Source organism: Scomber scombrus, unplaced genomic scaffold (genome assembly GCF_963691925.1).
Source record: "Scomber scombrus unplaced genomic scaffold, fScoSco1.1 SCAFFOLD_107, whole genome shotgun sequence".
Lineage (NCBI taxonomy): Eukaryota > Metazoa > Chordata > Actinopteri > Scombriformes > Scombridae > Scomber > Scomber scombrus.
In genome coordinates, this window is record NW_026910253.1 from 52,501 (window position 1) to 77,661 (window position 25,161).

A 25,161-nucleotide genomic window follows, 5' to 3' on the forward strand; every position below is an offset into this window, starting at 1 on the left:
ACAGACACACACACTGATACACACACACTGATACACACACTGATACACACACACTGATACACACTCAGGTGAACCTGGAGGTTAATAATTATAAATATTATAAATAATCACATCAGTGGGTCAGTGCTTCATGTCACTAATGTAAATAATAATAATAATAATAATAATGTATTAATGCTGCAGATAAATGACGTGTTGAGACTGTGAAGCGTGTTTAAAGTCACGTGTTTAAAGTCACGTGTTTAAAGTCACGTGTTTATTGTATGAATCATGTGACCACAGTGGGGGGGGGGGGGGGGGGGGGTTGGCAGAGCGTTAACTCTCAGACTGTAAATAAAGTTTAGTGTTTTTTAAATTTGACTGAACTTAAACTGTTTAAAGCTGAACCAGATCACCTGATCACATGATCACATGATCACATGATCACCAGATCACATGATCACATGATCACATGATCACATGATCACCTGATCACATGATCACCTGATCACATGATCACATGATCACATGATCACATGATCACATGATTACCCAGGAGGATCCAGGTGTATAAACTGCTCGGTGCTTTTTGTGTTGATTCAGAAAAACTTCAGTGGTGTCTGCTCAGCAGATGCCCTCCGATACCCTCCGATACCCTCCGATACCCTCCGATACCCTGCGATACCCTCCGATACCCTCAGATACCCTCAGATACCCTCAGATACCCTCTGATACCCTGCGATACCGTCAGATACCCTCCGATACCCTCCGATACCCTCTGATACCATCTGATACCCTCCGATACCCTCTGATACCCTCCAATACCCTCTGATACCCTCTGATACCCTCCGATACCCTCTGATACCCTCCGATACCGTCAGATACCCTCCGATACCCTCTGATACCCTCCGATACCCTCTGATACCCTCTGATACCCTCCGATACCCTCTGATACCCTCCGATACCGTCAGATACCCTCTGATACCCTCCGATACCCTCAGATACCCTCTGATACCCTCTGATACCCTCCGATACCCTCTGATACCTGTGCTGCCCTCTGCTGGACGCTTAGTGTCTCTTCAGTCTTCTGATGTAAATAAAATCAAATAAACAAATAAACAATGTAAACATCACACTGAGTCTGTTTCACTTTGTTTACACAATGAAACATTTTTAACCTTCATTTAAATTTTCCTCTTCTATAAATGTCTCTGCTGAGCCTCTTTCATCACTGCCGGTACCAGGTACTATCCCTGATGGAGGAGCAGCAGGTACCAGGTACTATCCCTGATGGAGCAGCAGGTACCAGGTACTATCCCTGATGGAGCAGCAGCAGGTACCAGGTACTATCCCTGATGGAGCAGCAGGTACCAGGTACTATCCCTGATGGAGCAGCAGGTACCAGGTACTATCCCTGATGGAGCAGCAGGTACCAGGTACTATCCCTGATGGAGGAGCAGGTACCAGGTACTATCCCTGATGGAGCAGCAGGTACCAGGTACTATCCCTGATGGAGCAGCAGGTACCAGGTACTATCCCTGATGGAGCAGCAGGTACCAGGTACTATCCCTGATGGAGGAGCAGGTACCAGGTACTATCCCTGATGGAGCAGCAGGTACCAGGTACTATCCCTGATGGAGGAGCAGGTACCAGGTACTATCCCTGATGGAGGAGCAGGTACCAGGTACTATCCCTGATGGAGCAGCAGGTACCAGGTACTATCCCTGATGGAGGAGCAGGTACCAGGTACTATCCCTGATGGAGCAGCAGGTACCAGGTACTATCCCTGATGGAGCAGCAGGTACCAGGTACTATCCCTGATGGAGCAGCAGGTACCAGGTACTATCCCTGATGGAGGAGCAGCAGGTACCAGGTACTATCCCTGATGGAGGAGCAGGTACCAGGTACTATCCCTGATGGAGCAGCAGGTACCAGGTACTATCCCTGATGGAGCAGCAGGTACCAGGTACTATCCCTGATGGAGCAGCAGGTACCAGGTACTATCCCTGATGGAGGAGCAGTGTCCCTGTCACCTCTGCAGAGAGCCTTCGGGCTGGGTTACCCCAACGCTCATCCTTTCAACTAACCCAGAGCCAGAAGCTGCTCCTCTTCAGTTAAGACTTTGAGAGCCGTTACTCCCCCGTGCCTCATGAGGCGAACGGCTGTAGACAAAGCCACGGCATCCCTCCTCCACCGGATAGAGGGTGGTTCTCTAACCCATCCCTCCTCCACCGGATAGAGGGTGGTTCTCCAGCCCACCTGCTTGCACTCAGCAGCGAGTTCTGAATACTTCAGCCTCTTCTTCTCCTGTATCCCGTCCTCTGATGGGACAGTTAGCTTGATGAAGAGCACGGTCTTGGTGCTGCTGGTCCACATCGGTATGTTGGACGGGGGCTTGTGCTGGTTGTCTCCGTGGGGACCTGGAGCTCCCTGCTGAGGTCGACTCTCGTGCTGTAGTCCGGAGCAGCGATACCTGCCCTTAGTGAAACTCTCGGTGGGACGCCTGAATCGCCCCCGCCTTCTCTGATGAACCGGATGTGACGGGTTAGGGTTAGTCCAGTCTGCGCCTCTCCAGCACCTCGACCAACCTGCCCAAGAACCGGTCGTGTCGCCATGCTGAGGTTCCTGCCGGAAAATCCTTCCCACGGTGTCCAGCTCCGACGGCGTCCCTGTACTACAGCCTTCATCTTTTAGCTCCAGGCCTGTCAGCACCAGTTCCTTCCTCTCTTTCCTGTTGGCCTTGGACCAGAACCACAGAGCTTCCTGCCTGGACTCTGCCGGTAATCTCCTTCTGCTGCAGTCTGCTAATCAACTTCCAAACCCCAGAGCGGCCAGAGAGGGTTAGGGTTAAGATGGTATGTTAAGGTGGTATTTCAAGGTGGTATGTTACTGTGGTATATTAAGGTGGCATGTTAAGGTGGTATGGTAAGATGGTATGGTAAGGTGGCATGTTAAGGTGGTATGTTAAGATGGTATGGTAAGGTGGCATGTTAAGGTGGTATGGTAAAGTGGTATGTTAAGGTGGTATGGTAAGGTGATACAGTTTGTTTTCTTTTATTGTTATCTTTTCTGTGTGTCTTTGTTGTTGAGGATTTTATTGATCACCTTTCAGCACTTCAGGGTTCAGGGTAACTCTAACCCACAGTTTAAACCCTGCTAGCCCCCCCTGCTGGTGGCTCAATAATATGCTCAGTGTGTCCTGAGGGGGGCACTAAAAAACGTCAGATAAATTAACTACTTCCTGTTCACACATGCAGCTTTTCTTCTTCTACAGTTTTTATTAATTTATTGTAACAACAGGAGGTCTGTGTGAGCATTCTCAGTAGCGTGTGGAGAAGCCGTGCAGCTCCAGTTTGGAAATGTCTTTCTGGTTCGAGAAAACGGCGCGGTCGATCCGAGAGCTCGGGCTGCCCACATGCTCCAGCCAGTACTTCCTGAAAACACATGAAGAAGAAGACAGGAGGACTCAGAGGAAGTCTACATGACCTTGTTCAAGAGCTTCGGCATCACTCAAAGGTCTCACTTACATCTCACTGACTCTGTCTGCAGGTCCCTGAACCTGACCAATCACAGAGCCCTGCCTGGTGTTCTTCACCCAGCCGCTCAGACCCAGACTCCGCCCCTCCTCCTCTGTGTACTGACCAACAGGTGACATCATCATCATCATCATCATCATCATACATACACATACATATGAATTCACAGATATCTTCGTCACCAGCTCACCATTCTGAAGCAAACACCTGAAAACAGACAAAAAACACCATCAATAACCACGATGACATCACAGTTACCACAGATAATCAATAACCACGATGACATCACTGTAACCGCAGATAATCAATAACCACGATGACATCACAGTAACCACAGATAATCAATAATATATAATATATTTTTACAAAGACCTTGATTATAGATTATATACAGACTATAGATTATATATTATATACAGACTATAGATTATAGATTATAGAATATATACATATATAAAGAGAGAGAGAAAGATAAGCTACTATGAAATGTACAGATAGGAAACATCCATAAGGTTTGATGACGTCATAAAGACACACTAACATACAGGTGACCTTTGACCTACCCTGCACATTCCCAAAAACCTCAAAATCAACAGAAGTGAGTGTTTGTTGGGTCATGACGACGCTGAGCAGGAATAAGAGCAGAGGCAGGAACATGTCAGTCCACCTTAAATGAACTCAGCAGTTTATTTTTATCCCTGCTATTTAAAACACAACCGTCAAAATAAAAGCACCACTTCCTCATCAGCAGCTTCCTGTGGTGCTTTACAAAATAAAACATCACATTTAACTGCCATTCTTTTCTTTTATTTTGAAGGTATTTTATATTTTGGTCATTTGGGCTTTTAATTTGACACATTACACATTCCTAAATAATTAAAACAAAGTTTAAAAAAACAAAAACAAAAAAAAGACCAAAACGTTTCCTAAAGTGTTAACTTTACACACACACACACACACACACACACACACACACACACACACACACACACTTTGCTGTATGTATATATAATATATATAAAAACATTCTGCTGTTGACTTTTGTTTGGTGGACGACTGAAGTCTGAAGAAACAGTTTAACAACTATTGAGCCTCAGTAGTGTGAGGAAGAACCATACACAGCCACAACAGCCTGGCAGCTCCTCCCCCTGCTGGAGGAACAATGGAACAGCCCCGTTACCTCCCCCTGCTGGAGGAAGGATGGAACAGCCCCGTTACCTCCCCCTGCTGGAGGAACGATGCAACAGCCCCGTTACCTCCCCCTGCTGGAGGAACGATGCAACAGCCCCGTTACCTCCCCGTGCTGGAGGAACGATGCAACAGCCCCGTTACCTCCCCCTGCTGGAGGAATGATGGAACAGCCCCGTTACCTCCCCGTGCTGGAGGAACGATGGAACAGCCTAGTTACCTCCCCCTGCTGGAGGAACGATGCAACAGCCCCGTTACCTCCCCCTGCTGGAGGAACGATGCAACAGCCCCATTACCTCCCCCTGCTGGAGGAACGATGCAACAGCCCCGTTACCTCCCCCTTCTGGAGGAACGATGCAACAGCCCCATTATCCCCCCCGCTGGAGGAACGATGCAACAGCCCCGTTACCTCCCCCTGCTGGGGGAACGATGCAACAGCCCCATTACCTCCCACTGCTGGAGGAACAGCCCCGTTACCTCCCCCTGCTGGAGGAACAATGGAACAGCCCCGTTACCTCTCCCTGCTGGAGGAACGATGCAACAGCCCCGTTACCTCCCCCTGCTGGAGGAAGGATGGAACAGCCCCGTTACCTCCCCCTGCTGGAGGAACAGCCCTGTTACCTCCCCCTGCTGGAGGAACAATGGAACAGCATGGCAGCTCCTCCCCCTGCTGGAGGAACAGCACCGTTACCAGATAACCCTAACCCTTCCTAACCCTCACTAACCCTTACTAACCCTCAATAACCCTCACTAACCCTTACTAACCCTCAATAACCCTCAATAACCCTTACTAACCCTTACTAACCCTCAATAACCCTTACTAACCCTTACTAACCCTTACTAACCCTCAATAACCATTCCTAACCCTCACTAACCCTTACTAACCCTCAATAACCCTCACTAACCCTTACTAACCCTCAATAACCCTTACTAACCCTCAATAACCCTCACTAACCCTCAATAACCATTCCTAACCCTCACTAACCCTTACTAACCCTCAATAACCCTCACTAACCCTTACTAACCCTCAATAACCCTCACTAACCCTTACTAACCCTCAATAACCCTCACTAACCCTTACTAACCCTTACTAACCCTCACTAACCCTTACTAACCCTCAATAACCCTCACTAACCCTTACTAACCCTTACTAACCCTCACTAACCCTTACTAACCCTCAATAACCCTCACTAACCCTTACTAACCCTCAATAACCCTCACTAACCCTTACTAACCCTTACTAACCCTCACTAACCCTTACTAACCCTCAATAACCCTCACTAACCCTTACTAACCCTCAATAACCCTTACTAACCCTTACTAACCCTTACTAACCCTCAATAACCATTCCTAACCCTCACTAACCCTTACTAACCCTCAATAACCCTCACTAACCCTTACTAACCCTCAATAACCCTCAATAACCCTTACTAACCCTCAATAACCCTCACTAACCCTCAATAACCATTCCTAACCCTCACTAACCCTTACTAACCCTTACTAACCCTAACCCTTACTAACCCTTACTAACCCTCACTAACCCTTCCTAACCCTCACTAACCCTTACTAACCCTTCCTAACCCTTACTAACCCTAACTAACCCTTACTAACCCTTCCTAACCCTAACCCTCACTAACCCTAACCCTTACTAACCCTTCCTAACCCTTACTAACCCTTCCTAACCCTCCCTAACCATCACTAACCCTTACTAACCCTTCCTAACCCTAACCCTCACTAACCCTTACTAACCCTAACCCTTCCTAACCCTCACTAACCCTTACTAACCCTAACCCTCACTAACCCTCACTAACCCTTACTAACCCTTACTAACCCTAACCCTTACTAACCCTAACCCTTACTAACCCTTACTAACCCTTACTAACCCTAACCCTTCCTAATCCTCACTAACCCTTACTAACCCTTCCTAACCCTCACTAACCCTTACTAACCCTTACTAACCCTTCCTAACCCTCACTAACCCTTACTAACCCTTCCTAACCCTCACTAACCCTAACCCTTACTAACCCTTCCTAACCCTCACTAACCCTTACTAACCCTAACCCTTCCTAACCCTCACTAACCCTAACCCTCACTAACCCTTACTAACCCTCACTAACCCTTACTAACCCTTACTAACCCTAACCCTTCCTAACCCTCACTAACCCTAACCCTCACTAACCCTTACTAACCCTAATCCTCACTAACCCTTACTAACCCTAACCCTTCCTAACCCTCACTAACCCTTACTAACCCTTACTAACCCTTCCTAACCCTAACCCTCACTAACCCTAACCCTTACTAACCCTAACCCTTCCTAATACTCACTAACCCTTACTAACCCTTACTAACCCTTCCTAACCCTCACTAACCCTTACTAACCCTTCCTAACCCTAACCCTCACTAACCCTTACTAACCCTTACTAATGAGGCTCCATTTAAAAGGGAAATAAACCGTAGGACATTTATTACCAAGAAGCTTTGTTACTGTACTAACACACATTACCTTACTGTTAATCAGCTGTTTATTTATAGTTATCGTTCAGTGTGGACAGACCTTTAGTCATTGTCGAGTTTTCATAGAAATATTTATTTAATAATTAGTTTCATACTTATTCCACGATGGCTGTGTGATCATTTCTGATAAATATATTGATTTTCATGTTATTATCATACAGCCACACTTCAGTCTAAATGATAAAAATGTTTAATACAAATAAAAACTCATGATTCTTTAATCCAGATTATTACATCACAGTATTCTTACATATTTGATTACTAACCAGGTGAGTACCCACATCATTAACCATAGTGTCACTGTGTATTGATTATATGTTAAACAATATATATTAATAATTATGTTATTATTATAAATCTCTGAGACACAAGCAGGACAAATAAAGTCTGTTATCATTTATAATGTAAATTATATATTTTAATAAAACTGTGAAATACATTTTTAAATTCATTTTGTTTATATTTACTGATGTGTAACTGTTCAAATGTTCGTCTGCTTCCAGCTCGTCAGAAACATGTTGATATATCTGTAACTGAATATCATACATGTGCTTCCTGTACTGGTTATGTTCCAGTTAAACCAGTAGTAGTGGTTTAAACCAGTAATAAACTGGTTATGTTCCAGTTAAACCAGTAATAAACTGGTTATTTTCCAGTTAAACCAGTAGTAGTGGTTTAAACCAGTAATAAACTGGCTATGTTCCAGTTAAACCAGTAATAAACTGGTTATGTTCCAGTTAAACCAGTAGTAGTGGTTTAAACCAGTAATAAACTGGTTATGTTCCAGTTAAACCAGTAATAAACTGGTTATTTTCCAGTTAAACCAGTAATAAACTTATGTTCCAGTTAAACCAGTAGTAGTGGTTTAAACCAGTAATAAACTGGTTATTTTCCAGTTAAACCAGTAGTAGTGGTTTAAACCAGTAATAAACTGGTTATTTTCCAGTTAAACCAGTAATAAACTGGTTATGTTCCAGTTAAACCAGTAATAAACTGGTTATGTTCCAGTTAAACCAGTAGTAGTGGTTTAAACCAGTAATAAACTGGTTATGTTCCAGTTAAACCAGTAATAAACTGGTTATTTTCCAGTTAAACCAGTAATAAACTGGTTATGTTCCAGTTGATCCTCATGTTATTCTGTAGTTCAGTGTTGTGCAGTTTCATATGTACCTTAAATGCTGTTGTAGAAGTTAGGAATACACTTTAAATAAATAATTAACGGGTTATTTTCCAGTTAAACCAGTAGTAGCACTTTAAACCAGTAATAAACTGGTTATATTCCAGTTAAACCAGTAGTAGCACTTTAAACCAGTAATAAACTGGTTATATTCCAGTTAAACCAGTAGTTGTAGTGGTTTAAACCAGTTAAACCAGTAGTTGTAGTGGTTATATTCCAGTTAAACCAGTAGTTGTAGTGGTTTAAACCAGTTAAACCAGTAGTTGTAGTGGTTATATTCCAGTTAAACCGGTAGTAGTAGTGGTTTAAACCAGTTAAACCAGTAGTTGTAGTGGTTTAAACCAGTTAAACCAGTTAAACCAGTGCTCTGAGCAGGAAGGACAGTCCCGCTCCCAGTGCCAGCCCCAGCGACAGGAAGAAGGCCATGATGACGCCGGCTGACTCTGCTTCATGAGGAAGAACTTTCCTGTAAATCAGAGATGTTCAATATCATCATAGTGCTTATATATTATATATATTTATATTATATATATTTATATTATATATATTTATATTATATATATTTATATTATATATATTTATATTTTATATATATTTATATTATATATATTTATATTATATATATTTATATTATATATATTTATATTATATATATTTATATTATATATATTTATATTTTATATATATTTATATTATATATATTTATATTATATATATTTATATTATATATATTTATATTTTATATATATTTATATTATATATATTTATATTTTATATATATTTATATTATATATATTTATATTATATATATTTATATTATATATATTTATATATTATATATATTTATATTATATATATTTATAAAGTTTATATATTTATATTTTATATATTTATATATTATATATATTTATATTATATATATTTATATTATATATATTTATATATTATATATATTTATATTATATATATTTTATATATATTTATATTATATATATTTATATTATATATATTTATATTATATATATTTATATTATATATATTTATATTTTATATATATTTATATTATATATATTTATATTATATATATTTATATTATATATATTTATATTATATATATTTATACAGTTTATATATTTATATTTTATATATTTATATATTATATATATTTATATTATATATATTTATATATTATATATATTTATATTATATATATTTATACAGTTTATATATTTATATTTTATATATTTATATATTATATATATTTATATTATATATATTTATACAGTTTATATATTTATACAGTTTATATATTTATATTATATATATTTATACAGTTTATATATTTATACATTTTATATATTTATACATTTTATATATTTATACATTTTATATATTTATACATTTTATATATTTATATTTTATATATTTATAGATTTTATAGATTTATATTTTATATATATTTATATTTTATATATTATATATATTTATATATTTTATATATTTATAGATTTTATATATTTATATTTTATATATATTTTACATATTTATATATTATATATATTTATACATTTTATATATTTATACAGTTTATATATTTATACAGTTTATATATTTATACATTTTATATATTTATATTTTATATATTTATACATTATATATATTTATACATTTTATATATTTATATTTTATATATTTATATTTTATATATTTATACAGTTTATATATTTATACATTTTATAGATTTATATATTATATATATTTATATTTTACATATTTATATAATTATTGTGACATGATGTTGGATAATAACAGTCAATAATATAAAGAATATATACTGTACAGTTTATAAACTTTATATGCTTTATATATATATGTATATATAAAGCATATAAAGCATATAAAGTATATAAAGTATATATAATATATATATATATACATATAGATATATGAAGTGATGCTGTAGTGTAGCGGGTTACTTTGGGCCGAAGCACATGCACAGAGACGCCAGGTATCCGTTACTGAAGGCGAACAGCACCATGAGGACGATGAAGACGGCGTCGTGGTGGAAGAAGACGGGAAGGTTGAGACGCGGCTGGACGTTACAAAGCATGAAGAGCGGCGGGAAGACGAGGCGAGCAACGATGGCCAATGGCAGCAGCCGGCTGTCCTTCCCCGGCTGGTCACATGACAGGAAGAGACAACACATGATGGTTAATCACTGATGATGTAATATGTATTTTATTTTGGCGGTGTGGGACCAGGACCCAGAAACTCACCCACATGCAGACCGCCGTCAGGCTCCGCCCCCCCCAGTCACACAGGTTAAAGAGCAGGAAGCAGCTGACCGGGACGAAGTACCTGTCTGTCAAACACAGGAAGTCACACTGACATCAGCTGACCAATCACACGCAACTACAGGCGGACTGACGTCATGTGACCGTGTGTCGTTGCGTGTCGTTGTGTGTCGTCGTATGACCGTGTGTCATGTGACCGTGTGTCATGTGACCGTGTGTCATGTGACCGTGTGTCGTCATGTGACCGTGTGTCGTTGTGTGACCGTGTGTCATGTGACCGTGTGTCGTCATGTGACCGTGTGTCATGTGACCGTGTGTCGTCGTGTGGCCGTGTGACCGTGTGTCGTGTGACCGTGTGTCGTCGTGTGACCGTGTGTCGTCGTGTGACCGTGTGTCGTGTGACCGTGTGTCGTCGTGTGACCGTGTGTCGTCGTGTGACCGTGTGTCGTCGTGTGACCGTGTGTCATCGTGTGACCGTGTGTCATGTGACCGTGTGTCGTCGTGTGACCGTGTGTCATCGTGTGACCGTGTGTCATGTGACCGTGTGTCGTCGTGTGGCCGTGTGACCGTGTGTCATGTGACCGTGTGTCGTCGTGTGACCGTGTGTCATCGTGTGACCGTGTGTCATGTGACCGTGTGTCGTCGTGTGGCCGTGTGACCGTGTGTCATGTGACCGTGTGTCGTGTGACCGTGTGTCGTCGTGTGACCGTGTGTCATGTGACCGTGTGTCGTCGTGTGACCGTGTGTCATGTGACCGTGTGTCATCGTGTGACTGTGTGTCGTCATGTGACCGTGTGTCATGTGACCGTGTGTCATCGTGTGACTGTGTGTCGTCGTGTGACCGTGTGTCGTCGTGTGACCGTGTGTCATCGTGTGACCGTGTGTCATGTGACCGTGTGTCGTCGTGTGACCGTGTGTCATCGTGTGTCATCGTGTGACCGTGTGTCATCGTGTGACCGTGTGTCATCGTGTGACCGTGTGTCGTGTGACCGTGTGTCATCGTGTGACCGTGTGTCGTCGTGTGACCGTGTGTCATCGTGTGTCGTCGTGTGACCTTGTGTCGTCGTGTGACCATGTCGTCATGTGACCGTGTGTCGTCGTGTGACCGTGTGTCATGTGACCGTGTGTCGTCGTGTGACCGAGTGTCGTGTGACCGTGTGTCGTGTGACCGTGTGTCGTGTGACCGAGTGTCGTGTGACCATGTCGTCATGTGACCGTGTGCCGTGTGACCGTGTGTCGTCATGTGACCGTGTGTCGTGTGACCGTGTGTCGTGTGACCGTGTGCCGTGTGACCGTGTGCCGTGTGACCGTGTGTCATGTGACCGTGTGTCATCGTGTCATCGTGTGACCGTGTGACCGTGTGTCGTCGTGTGACCGTGTGTCGTCGTGTGACCGTGTGTCATCGTGTGACCGTGTGTCATGTGACCGTGTGTCGTCATGTGACCGTGTGTCGTGTGACCGTGTCGTCATGTGACCGTGTGTCGTCATGTGACCGTGTGTCGTGTGACCGTGTCGTCATGTGACCGTGTGTCGTCATGTGACCGTGTCGTCATGTGTCGTCGTGTGACCGTGTGTCGTCGTGTGACTGTGTGTCATGTGACTCACCCCAGGAGCCTCCGGCAGCGACGGTGGATTTAGTGTCGGCAGTGATGGCGGGAAACGTGCCGATGGTCACGGTGAAGGTGAAGCAGACGCTCAGAGCCAGCAGCCACACCTGAACGCAGCACAGCGTCACTAAGGTTCCTTTTACATTATAACCGGTTATTGATTGTTTTCTGTATTAATTATTTAGATAAATATTTCAGAACATTTTCTTTGTCTGACCTTCTTAAAGATTTTCATCATGGAGACGTTCTGATGTTCGTTCTGCTCGCCTGCTTCATCTCCTCCTGCTGAAGAAGAAGAAGAAGAAGAAGGAGAGGAAGGAGGACGAGGTGATTCAGAGAAAGTTAGTGTCACTTTAAATTTAGGATGTTTAATCCTTGACATCAAATGACAGAAATATTTTATTATTAATAAACTGAATAATGAAATGAAAGCTTTGTCTCTTCCTCCAGACTAAGGACAGAAATTAAGAATCATGTTTTTGAGCTTTCTTCATATTACAGTGATGTTTTTAGGGTTCGGACAGTTACGGCAGTGCTGTTACTTGTGTGATTTGGCTTTAAAAGGTTTCGTGTTATTTTGAAAGGGCGCATGTGTTTAAAGGTATAATTAGCAGAAAAATGTAACCTGAGACATCTATCAGCTGTAACTACATTTCATTTAAAGCTCATCATCTTCCTCCCAGCTTCTGTCAGCGATTCCTGCCCCCCCGGTTGTCAGGGTTAGGGTTAGGGTACTGCCGGTAGCAGTACTGGCCTTCTGTCCTAACCCTAAAACTATCCCAGTCGTCCTCCATACGTCCCTCGTTCCAGCCCCCCGACCCCCTGCCTGAGGTAAACTAATCTAGACATAAGTTAAAGTTGAGTTTTGCTGTAATGGGTGTTATGGGTCAGAGTGTGGATGTGTTTACGTTGTACCTTTGTCGGTCAGTTTGAAAGAATTCTCCTCCTCTGATCTCTGCTTGTTCTGTCTCTCCTGATAAAACTGGAAAAACTCCTACAAACACAAACATGAAACATTTCAATCTTATTGAAATAAGTAAAAAATCTACCAGTGTGTTTCAGGTGTAGAGTTTTACCAGTTTAGGAAGCATGACATAGCACATGATGGACAAAAAAATAACAACACAGGCTGTGATGAAATAACCAAACGCAGCATCCTGCATCTCCGAACCACCTGCAGGTGAGAAGTAGAAAACATGTTTACAATATCAGTATTGAGGTCAACACAGATGGACATATAATGAATCTGTAATAAACAGACAGACTATTATTGAGTATTGATATTGATCAGACTTGCGATGGCGCAGATCATGGCGAAGGCTGCAAACGTTCCAGCGAGTCCCTGACCGCTCATGATGGGAGTCGTGTACGAAGCTGGAAGCAAGCCGGCCATCCCGAAGAGGCTGCCCTGCAGCACGGCCCCAAACGCTGCAACACACACACACATAAAACATAAACACACACACAGACACAAACACACACACACACATAAAAACAAACACACACACACACACACATACACACACACACACACATAAACACAAACAAACACACAAATAAACACAGGGACCAATAAACAGAGGGACCAATAAACACAGGGACCAATAAACAGAGGGCCAAATGCTGTGACAAACAAACAAACTAAAATTACACTTCTTTTTGTGTAACTGGTTGACTGTCTGCTAACTATCCCACAATGCAACGCTCCACATTTTATAGAAAAGTGAGACCAGAATCTGGATTTGCGACTCACAGTTGATAATGACGATTTTCACCATGGTTACGGAGAAGAAGGGTAGCGGTTCCAGAGGAACTTTGACGAGAACGGCAGTGAGCATGAAGACGATCATAATGATCAGCAGACTGCCCATCACACGCAGCTTCTGGGAAACCCTGTTAGGAACAAAAAACTCTTTCAAAGATATGTAGCTCAGCCTCTGACAACTTATTTTAGATGTTATCAGCTCATTAAGCGGCAGTTATCAGTTGTTATAACTAGTGTTGTTTTTGGCGGCCTGTTTTAATTTTAGTCTTATTCTAGTCTTTGTGTCAAGCTGTCATTTTAGTTTTTATTAGTTTTAGTCACGTTCATACTCTTTTTAGTTTAGTCAAGTTTCAGTCGACTAAAAGTCTGATTTAGTCTTATTTTAGTCAAATTTATCTGACTGTTTTAGTCTAGTTTTTGTCAATGAAAATTGTATTTTTGTCTCTTTTTAGTAATGCAACTCTATTTAACCCAGTCCTGTTCTTTTAGCCAAACACATTTCACAATTCAAACAAGGTGGTCGTATTATTATATTATTATTATTATAGACTCCAGAATAACCCCGTCTGGCCGGCCATCGTCCCGTTCTCTGTGTCAGTTGTCTGTCGTTAACGCTAACCTTCGCTAACCTACTGCAGCTGCATCTTCTAAATAATGCTGCGAGTGGGGATTGAGGAAGTGACGTCGAAGTGAGACACAGGAAACAGAAATAATAGAAACAACGCGACTAAACGAGACGAAATAACGTTATAACATTTCGTCTCGTTTTAGTCAACGAAAATGAAGAGACATTTTAGCAGAGTCTTTATTTTGTAAACCACATTTAGTCTCGTTTTTATTCGCCAACAATATTGCATTATATATTTAATTATAGTTATCGTCACATGACCAGGATTTACGTTGCGTCTCGTCTCGTTTTCGTTACGTGATAAAGGTTCGTTGACGACGACATTTAGTCATAATTTTCGTTGACCAAAGCAACACTAGTTATAACTAGCATTATAATGCTTCAGACACTGGAACAGGACCATGGCACATACTGGTGGGTGAATAGTGAATAATATGCTGCCACACAGTCATTATGTTTTATGTAGTAAGAATGCTGTGGTTAGGTTTCTGCACATTTGGTTAGGGTTGGGGGAGGTTTACAGTTTGGGTCCAAATGATAATTAGAAGTTTGTCTCCTGCTGCTTTTGTAGTTTTTTGACATAAAACTAACCAACAAACCATCCACCGTACCCGCCTCCTCCTGTAAAGGGACTGAGCTTCGTCACGTCAGAAGCACTATGGTAGATAGACCTGTACCTCAAACATGACGATAATACCCTACTGAGTCCATTGGGAGGTAGAGTAGGGCCATACTACCTCAGATCAATGAGTCCTGATAACTACTAATGATGGTCATTTAATGGGCTGATAACATGCTAATACATAAATACTTTTCTTCTTTGTTGGTGCCAGCAGTGTTGGAGGACTTACAGTGAGTGTAGGAAGGAAGTGAGGCAGGTGCAGATGAGCAGTGGCAGCATGGCACACAACGTCATCACATTGTTGAATTTTGCCTCCAAGACGCTGCGCTGCTCACCTGCCTCTGTCTCATTGGCTGAAGACCTGACCAATGAGGAGTCCTTCAGACGGCTGGTGAAATACTGGAGAGAAAGAACGACAGCGAGAAGATGAACACAAAAATATAGAGAGATATGCTTCTGTTTCTTTATGAATTGGCTTGTCAAAGAATAACTATGCAGCAGAAGAGTGAGGAGAGCAACAACTAGGAAACATTGACTACTCATGGCAATGTGTTATGTGAGGGTCATGGACTCAGAATGGCCACCGCTCAGCGTATCAATCAATGCAGAGCTAACTAGCCATGAGCAGCTGCTGTCACACTTTCTGTGTCCATGAAAAGGAAAAGGTCTTTGGCTCCTTTGTATGACTGCACTTCTCTGAGCTGCAGGATGTCCCCTGTCTTTTGTCTCTTATCAGGTTTATTAACACTACTATCTGCTCTGCATAAGAGGAGTGAACTGAAGCTACAGTTATCAGTGTTATGATATTTATACAGCAGCTCATATGAAATGTACATTGGAGTCTTGCCTCATGGTGAGAGTGCCAGCTGAACAGAATTTTCAAACCCAAGTAGACAAATCACCTCAAATAATGTTTGGGTAGACCGTAACCCTGGCTCTCTATCATATTGAGTCTCTCTCCACACAGTTAAATATTCCACATGTTCAGGAACCCTGTAAGACCGAGCAGATGCAGCTCTTTGACTACCCAAAGATCCCTGTCCCTGGTATTTAAATGAGACAACCCCCCCCACCAGAGTACTCTAAGCAGGCAATAATACCTAACGTAGAGTGAGTTAAAACTTTAACATTAAAAGAGAAGTAGTATGTAGAATGTTATATTTAAATGTTCTTGTCTTCATGAAGTCAATGATCATTAATGTTTGAGACATTTAGACATTTAGACTCATCACACCAAGCCACAAAGTCATCCACCAGCCCATCATCCTGTACCTTCACTTCAAGAAGACTAAGAATAACAGACTTACTTTAAGATGTGACTGTTTTTATACGTACTGCAACACTCATTAATGTACAAAGTGTAAAGAAGGGAGGAGAGACAAGAACCTTGACAGGAACCGGTGGGTGAGTAGAGCTGGTTAACTCTCACAAAGCTATCTGTTAAAAAGTCCAAAATGGAGCGTTGTGGTGATGGAGTGGTTCAAGTGTTAGGGCCATAATAAAGGGATCTATGCTGCAGGTCATTCCCCTCTCTCTCCCTGTTTCCTGTCGGCTTCTCTGCCAGCTGCTGTATAAATAAAGGCAAAAAAATACCAAAAATAAATCTTAAAAAAAATAAATCCATAATCCAGCTGGTCAGTATTGAACATACTTCCACAACACAACTATAAATAAGAGAAAAAACACATGACCAAAAGGGCTGAACAAAAGTCCAAAAACAATGAGTCCATGACAATACCCCCACCCCCAAAGGACATCCCCAGACATCCCTTAAAAAAAACTCATTGGACCAGGAGCCAACTCCATCCCTTAAAGGCAGCCAACTCCATCCATTAAAGACAGCCAACTCCATCCCTTAAAGACAGCCAACTCCATCCCTTAAAGACAGCCAACTCCATCCCTTAAAGACAGCCAACTCCATCCCTTAAAGGCAGCCAACTCCATCACTTAAAGACAGCCAACTCCATCCCTTAAAGACAGCCAACTCCATCCCTTAAAGACAGCCAACTCCATCCCTTAAAGGCAGCCAACTCCATCCATTAAAGACAGCCAACTCCATCCCTTAAAGACAGCCAACTCCATCCCTTAAAGACAACCAACTCCATCCTTTAAAGACAGCCAACTCCATCCCTTAAAGACAGCCAACTCCATCCTTTAAAGACAGCCAACTCCATCCCTTAAAGGCAGCCAACTCCATCCTTTAAAGACAGCCAACTCCATCCCTTAAAGGCAGCCAACTCCATCCCTTAAGGGCAGCCAACTCCATCCTGTCTGTGTCCTTCTGGTTAGGGTTAGGGTTAGTATAATGTGTTTAGATGGAGGACAGAAAGGAAATAATATCGCACCATGGTCGCAGTCATGAAGAAGTTCCAGGGAAGCAACGTTCCCAAACCGAGCATGAAGAAGATCAGCCAGACGCCCCGATACCTTCACAATAAAAGCATATTACAGCATGACTGTTATAACAATAATGATTAATAAGTATTATATAAGTGCAAATATAATAATTATATGATTATAGCAACATTCATATTAATGGTGTCATTAAGTGTTAAGAATCTTATTGATTGTTTTTCATTAGAACAGAAAATATTTAAAATAGTTTTGACTCACTTGTCTCTCGGTGAGCTGACGGCCATTTTCCTGTGAAGAACTGATCAGCTGATCACCTGCAGACACGTGAAGCGACTCAGTGAGTTTAAGAAGCTGATAAAGACAAACAAGCTAAAACAAGCCTGACTTAATGCATTAAGAACATAAAGGCCTAGATGATGCAACTTCCTGTTATTAAACTTATTGTGCTTAGAAACAGATGATATAATGATATAACTACTCTGCCTCCAGCAACATCTGCACAATGATGCTGAAACACTAGAACATGCATTTGTTCCTTCTAAGCTGGATTATTATAATTCATTATTATCAGACTGCTCTAATAAACCTCTAAAGACTCTCCAGCTGGTCCAGCTGCACACGTTCTGACTAGAACTAGAAAGAGCTCATAGAACTTTATGAACCTACTAGAACACTGTGCTCCCAGCTCATAGAACCTTATGAACCAACTAGAACACTGCGCTCCCAGCTCATAGAACCTTATGAACCTACTAGAACACTGCGCTCCCAGCTCATAGAACCTTATGAACCTACTAGAACACTGCGCTCCCAGCTCATAGAACCTTATGAACCAACTAGAACACTGTGCTCCCAGCTCATAGAACCTTATGAACCTACTAGAACACTGCGCTCCCAGCTCATACAACCTTATGAACCTACTAGAACACTGCGCTCCCAGCTCATAGAACCTTATGAACCTACTAGAACACTGCACTCCCAGCTCATAGAACCTTATGAACCAACTAGAACACTGCGCTCCCAGCTCATAGAACCTTATGAACCTACTAGAACACTGCGCTCCAAGCTCATAGAACCTTATAAACCAACTAGAACACTGCGCTCCCAGCTCATAGAACCTTATGAACCTACTAGAACACTGTGCTCCCAGCTCATAGAACCTTATGAACCTACTAGCACTGTGCTCCCAGCTCATAGAACCTTATGAACCTACTAGAACACTGCGCTCCCAGCTCATAGAACCTTATGAACCAACTAGAACACTGCGCTCCCAGCTCATAGAACCTTATGAACCAACTAGAACACTGCACTCCCAGCTCATAGAACCTTATGAACCTACTAGAACACTGCGCTCCCAGAACGCAGGCCTACTTGTGGTTCCTAATATCTCTAAAAGTAGAATGGGAGGCAGAACCTTCAGTTCTCAGGTTCCTCTCCTGTGGAACCATCTCCCAGATTGGGTCGGGGGGGCAGACACCCTCTCTACGTTTAGGGTTCCAGCTCCTAGTTTATGCTGCTATAGGCTTAGACTGCCGGGGGACTCCCATGATGCACTGCTCCTCTCTCTCTATCCATCGTCTATATCCATTAACATTCATGTATATTAATGCATCAATAAGCTAAACTTCTTCCCCGGAGTTGTCTGTGCTTTCTGGTCTCACAGGTAATCTGGACCTTCAATGTGCTTCTCTCTCCTTCCCCTCTCTCTCGCTCTCTCTCTCTCCTCTCCTTCCTCTCTCTCTCTCCTTCCTCTCTCTCCTCTCTCTCCTCTCTCTCTCCTTCCTCTCTCTCTCTCCTCTCCTTCCTCTCTCTCTCTCTCTCTCTCCTTCCTCTCTCTCTCTCTCTCTCCTTCCTCTCTCTCTCTCTCCTCTCCTTCCTCTCTCTCTCCCTCCTTCCTCTCTCTCCTTCCTATCCTTCCTCTCTCTCCTCTCTCTCCTCTCTCTCTCCTTCCTCTCTCTCTCTCCTTCCTCTCTCTCTCTCTCTCTCTCTCCTCTCCTTCCTCTCTCTCTCCTCACCTCCCTCTCTCCTTCCTCTCTCTCTCTCTCTCTCCTCTCCTTCCTCTCTCTCTCTCTCTCCTTCCTCTCTCTCCTTCCTATCCTTCCTCTCTCTCTCTCTCTCTCCTTCCTCTCTCTCTCTGTTCTCCCACTGTGAGTCTGGTTCTGGTTCTGAGGGTTCTTCCTGTTTAAAGGGAGTTTTTTCTCTCATGTGTGAATGTTGTGTCTCTTTAAATGAAACCTGCAGAGTTCGGTTTAGACCTGCTCTATGTGGAAAGAGCCTTGAGATGACTTTGTTGTGATTTGGCGCTTTATAAATAAAGATTGATTGATTGGCTATCAATAAGTGAATCAACCAATATATCCATTAATAAATCACACATTCATATGAAACAATAATCAGATGTTCATCATAACTATCACTTGATGATATGTTCATATTCAGGCCTGGACTCATGGAGCCGGAGACGTTTGGGACACAGCTTCCTGTTTCATGACAAACATGCAACAGGAAGCTGAAGCTTTCAGTTTTTCATTTTAAAAGTCTTGACCACATTTGAAGTTGCTCTAGTATGGCTGACTTCCTGTTGTACTTGGTGGTTGGGGGCATTATAGAGCCCATATACCCAGTAGGGTTAGGGTCCATATACCCAGTAGGTCCCTGGGATCAGCTGACCAGGGTGAGGGTCCATTTACCCTGCTGGGTATATGGACCCTAACCCTGCTGGGTATATGGACCCTAACCCTACTGGGTATATGGACCCTAACCCTGCTGGGTATATGGACCCTAACCCTTCTGGGTATATGGACCCTAACCCTGCTGGGTATAAGGACCCTAACCCTGCTGGGTATATGGACCCTAACCCTGCTGGGTATATGGACCCTAACCCTGCTAGGTATATGGACCCTAACCCTACTGGGTATATGGACCCTAACCCTGCTGGGTATATGGACCCTAACCCTGCTGGGTATATGGACCCTAACCCTACTGGGTATAAGGACCCTAACCCTGCTGGGTATATGGACCCTAACCCTACTGGGTATATGGACCCTAACCCTGCTGGGTATATGGACCCTAACCCTACTGGGTATAAGGACCCTAACCCTACTGGGTATATGGACCCTAACCCTGCTGGGTATATGGACCCTAACCCTGCTGGGTATATGGACCCTAACCCTACTGGGTATATGGACCCTAACCCTTCTGGGTATATGGACCCTAACCCTGCTGGGTATATGGACCCTAACCCTGCTGGGTATATGGACCCTAACCCTGCTGGGTGTATGGACCCTAACCCTGCTGGGTATATGGACCCTAACCCTGCTGGGTATATGGACCCTAACCCTGCTGGGTATATGGACCCTAACCCTGCTGGGTATATGGACCCTAACCCTACTGGGTATATGGACCCTAACCCTGCTGGGTATATGGACCCTAACCCTACTGGGTATATGGACCCTAACCCTACTGGGTATATGGACCCTAACCCTGCTGGGTATATGGACCCTAACCCTGCTGGGTATATGGACCCTAACCCTACTGGGTATATGGACCCTAACCCTGCTGGGTATATGGACCCTAACCCTGCTGGGTATATGGACCCTAACCCTGCTGGGTATATGGACCCTAACCCTGCTGGGTATATAGACCCTAACCCTGCTGGGTATATGGACCCTAACCCTACTGGGTATATGGACCCTAACCCTGCTGGGTATATGGACCCTAACCCTACTGGGTATATGGACCCTAACCCTACTGGGTATATGGACCCTAACCCTACTGGGTATATGGACCCTAACCCTGCTGGGTATATGGACCCTAACCCTACTGGGTATATGGACCCTAACCCTGCTGGGTATAAGGACCCTAACCCTGCTGGGTATATGGACCCTAACCCTGCTGGGTATATGGACCCTAACCCTACTGGGTATATGGACCCTAACCCTACTGGGTATATGGACCCTAACCCTGCTGGGTATATGGACCCTAACCCTACTGGGTATATGGACCCTAACCCTACTGGGTATATGGACCCTAACCCTGCTGGGTATATGGACCCTAACCCTGCTGGGTATATGGACCCTAACCCTGCTGGGTATAAGGACCCTAACCCTACTGGGTATATGGACCCTAACCCTACTGGGTATATGGACCCTAACCCTGCTGGGTATAAGGACCCTAACCCTACTGGGTATATGGACCCTAACCCTGCTGGGTATATGGACCCTAACCCTGCTGGGTATATGGACCCTAACCCCTGCTGGGTATATGGACCCTAACCCTGCTGGGTATATGGACCCTAACCCTGCTGGGTATAAGGACCCTAACCCTACTGGGTATATGGACCCTAACCCTACTGGGTATATGGACCCTAACCCTGCTGGGTATAAGGACCCTAACCCTACTGGGTATATGGACCCTAACCCTGCTGGGTATATGGACCCTAACCCTGCTGGGTATATGGACCCTAACCCTGCTGGGTATATGGACCCTAACCCTGCTGGGTATATGGACCCTAACCCTGCTGGGTATATGGACCCTAACCCTGCTGGGTATATGGACCCTAACCCTGCTGGGTATATGGACCCTAACCCTGCTGGGTATATGGACCCTAACCCTGCTGGGTATATGGACCCTAACCCTACTGGGTATATGGACCCTAACCCTGCTGGGTATAAGGACCCTAACCCTGCTGGGTATATGGACCCTAACCCTGCTGGGTATATGGACCTGCTTTAATAAATCATTATTTCCTTTATTAATAATCCTTTATAGTTAATCATTATTAACCTTAATCCTTTATTTTGTAGTATTTGTAATTCAAGATATACATTTTTAGCCTGGCTTTAATTTTATTTTATTGATTTAACTTTAATTTATTTTATGATTTAGACTTTTTTAAATGTTGGTATATCCTTTTATTCTTTTATTATCTTTACTTTCATTCACTGTAAGTTTTACCAATGATGTGTAATTTGTGTTTATGGCATTTTATTAATGAATATTGTGATGACCATAGTTTTAATTTAAACTTTTCTCTGGGAGGACCGAACCTTTCAACTGGGTTATTTTATTTAACTGCTGCAGGTCTGATTATTCAATCGATTGGATTTAATATATAATATATAATATATAATATATAATATATAATATAATATATAATATATAATATATAATATATAATATATAATATATAATATATAATATATATTGGATTGGATTACTGCATAGCTCACAGACATTATCATTAAGGTTTAACCCTTACCAGTAGTCATTATCCTTGTTTCCATGGCAACAATTAATAAGAATACTAGTTCTGATTGGCTGCTCAACAACAAGACTCAACTAAAGTTTGGATGTCAAATGTCTAACCGTTGCTTTTGTTTCACACCATAAATATAATTTCTATACATGGATGTTTAAAAAGGGTTTAAATGATATAACAGAATAATAAACAACATGAACCCTAACCCTGATCTGGTTTATGGGTGGGTGGGGGGAGGGGAGGTGTGGGGGGGGGCAAAACATGTTGAGAACCACTGGGTTCAAGTTTTCAGCAGATTAAGATGTACATGTGTTAATGTATATAAACATAAATACATGTATGGAGACAGTTTATATAGTGACGGAGGTGAATCTCAGCAGCTGCAGCAGTTTTTGGTGAAACATGTTGAATTTCACTTCCTGTCTGTCACTGAGAAATAAAACAGAACTGAAACTGTGAAAACCACAAATTAAAATTTCACAATAAAAGACTCAAGACTTTTGAAAGATGATGCCGTAAACAGTAAAGCTGCATACATCGTTACCATGGCAACGCTCCCCATAACTTCTACATGATGTTATAATAACACAACAGCCCTACACCCTGTGATGCATTCAGGGACACTATGCAGAATAGGAACCTGCAGAGTTTCCATGAATGCAGCATCCACAGAAACATGTGTGATGCATTCAGGGACACTGTGCAGAATAGGAACCTGCAGAGTTTCCATGAATGCAGCATCCACAGAAACATGTGTGATGCATTCAGGGACACTGTGCAGAATAGGAACCTGCAGAGTTTCCATGAATGCAGCATCCACAGAAAACTGTGAGTTGCACATGGAGGAAGTGACACTGAAACTGTCACATGTTTTTTTTTCTTCTGCACTCAGAATTCAATCAGTTCAAACTGTTTGTCTTGCAGAACATAAACATATATATTATATATATTATATATCTATAATATCTATGATATCTATGATATCTATCATTTATATCATATTTATAATATCTATCAGAGGAAAGAAAGCAAGCTTACCTTCGCTGGCTGAATGTTGTTGTTCCAGATGTTCTCTGAATTTTTACAGAATTGTTCCTGTTGTTTAAATTTCAACAACAATCAGATTCAGTCTGTTAAATGTTGTTCAGTCTGTTAAATGTTCTTCAGTCTGTTAAATGTTGTTCAGTGTGTTAAATGTTGTTCAGTCTGTTAAATGTTCTTCAGTCTGTTAAATGTTGTTCAGTCTGTTAAATGTTGTTCAGTGTGTTAAATGTTGTTCAGTCTGTTAAATGTTCTTCAGTCTGTTAAATGTTGTTCAGTCTGTTAAATGTTGTTCAGTCTGTTAAATGTTGTTCAGTCTGTTAAATGTTGTTCAGTCTGTTAAATGTTCTTCAGTCTGTTAAATGTTGTTCAGTCTGTTAAATGTTGTTCAGTCTGTTAAATGTTCTTCAGTCTGTTAAATGTTGTTCAGTCTGTTAAATGTTCTTCAGTCTGTTAAATGTTGTTCAGTCTGTTAAATGTTCTTCAGTCTGTTAAATGTTCTTCAGTCTGTTAAATGTTCTTCAGTCTGTTAAATGTTGTTCAGTCTGTTAAATGTTGTTCTGTAGTTAGTAGTGAGTCTCTTTTTAAAATCCTTTTCCTCTTTCAGAAACCTTCCTCCTCGTGCGTGTCCCTGCTGCTGCAGTTTCAGCAGAATCTGTTCTTCCCTTTCTGCCTGCAGTAACCTTTGACCTTTGACCTCTGATAACAGTGAGTGAAATGCACTTTGCTCCTGTGTAAATGCATCAATATGATAACAGTAGAGCAAAGTTAAGATAACCAACAAAAAAGGGTTGTACTAATGAAATGATAGAGTTCCTCCGAATGTCACTCAGGTTAGTGTTAGATTTAAAGAAGGAAAGACTCTATAACCCTTAAACCCTTAAACTCTTAAACCTTAAACCTTAACCCACTCAGGTTAGTGTTAGATTTAAAGAAGGAAAGACTCTATAACTCTTAAACCCTTAAACCCTTAAACCTTAACCCTTAAACCTTAACCCTCTCAGGTTAGTGTTAGATTTAAAGAAGGAAAGACTCTTAACCCTTAAACCCTTAAACCCTTAAACCCTTAACTCTTAAACCCTTAAACCTTAACCCTTAAACCTTAACCCTCTCAGGTTAGTGTTAGATTTAAAGAAGGAAAGACTCTTAACCCTTAAACCCTTAAACCCTTAAACCCTTAAACCTTAAACCTTAAACC

The 25,161-nt window shown here is 42.0% G+C and overlaps 3 protein-coding genes across 4 annotated transcripts in view; 1 reads left to right on the forward strand and 2 right to left on the reverse strand.

Annotated features, from left to right (window-relative positions):
• tmem178a (transmembrane protein 178a) overlaps nucleotides 1-283 on the forward strand; it is a 9,338-nt gene extending 9,055 nt beyond the window's left edge. Inside the window, exon 4 of the mRNA XM_062415023.1 lies at nucleotides 1-283. This exon is cut by the window's left edge and continues 920 nt beyond it. The gene's annotated coding sequence lies outside the window, so the exon portion shown is untranslated.
• Nucleotides 284-3,237: 2,954 nt separating this feature from the next.
• LOC133976822 (acylphosphatase-2-like) lies at nucleotides 3,238-5,053 on the reverse strand. Its single transcript, XM_062415020.1, has 4 exons — nucleotides 4,079-5,053; nucleotides 3,706-3,722; nucleotides 3,507-3,616; nucleotides 3,238-3,413 (listed from the first exon to the last, which is right to left on the reverse strand). Exons 1-4 carry the CDS (start codon nucleotides 4,170-4,172, stop codon nucleotides 3,299-3,301), a joined length of 336 nt encoding a protein of 111 aa, XP_062271004.1. The 5' UTR covers nucleotides 4,173-5,053; the 3' UTR covers nucleotides 3,238-3,298.
• Nucleotides 5,054-8,258: 3,205 nt separating this feature from the next.
• LOC133976823 (equilibrative nucleoside transporter 1-like) lies at nucleotides 8,259-24,243 on the reverse strand. 2 transcript variants are annotated; one of them, XM_062415021.1, is made up of 14 exons: nucleotides 23,961-24,243; nucleotides 17,924-17,979; nucleotides 17,656-17,737; nucleotides 15,540-15,709; nucleotides 14,049-14,188; nucleotides 13,589-13,723; nucleotides 13,372-13,469; nucleotides 13,211-13,289; nucleotides 12,513-12,580; nucleotides 12,294-12,402; nucleotides 10,671-10,756; nucleotides 10,371-10,570; nucleotides 8,736-8,860; nucleotides 8,259-8,271 (listed from the first exon to the last, which is right to left on the reverse strand). In XM_062415021.1, the coding sequence occupies exons 2-13, from the start codon at nucleotides 17,947-17,949 to the stop codon at nucleotides 8,749-8,751; spliced, it is 1,305 nt and encodes a 434-aa protein (XP_062271005.1). In that variant the 5' UTR covers nucleotides 17,950-17,979; nucleotides 23,961-24,243; the 3' UTR covers nucleotides 8,259-8,271; nucleotides 8,736-8,748. The 2 variants fall into 2 exon arrangements, with proteins under 2 accessions (XP_062271005.1, XP_062271006.1); XM_062415022.1 differs by lacking the exon at nucleotides 8,259-8,271 and having other exon boundaries at nucleotides 8,599-8,860; nucleotides 12,513-12,577.
• Between the last annotated feature and the right edge of the window lie 918 nt (nucleotides 24,244-25,161).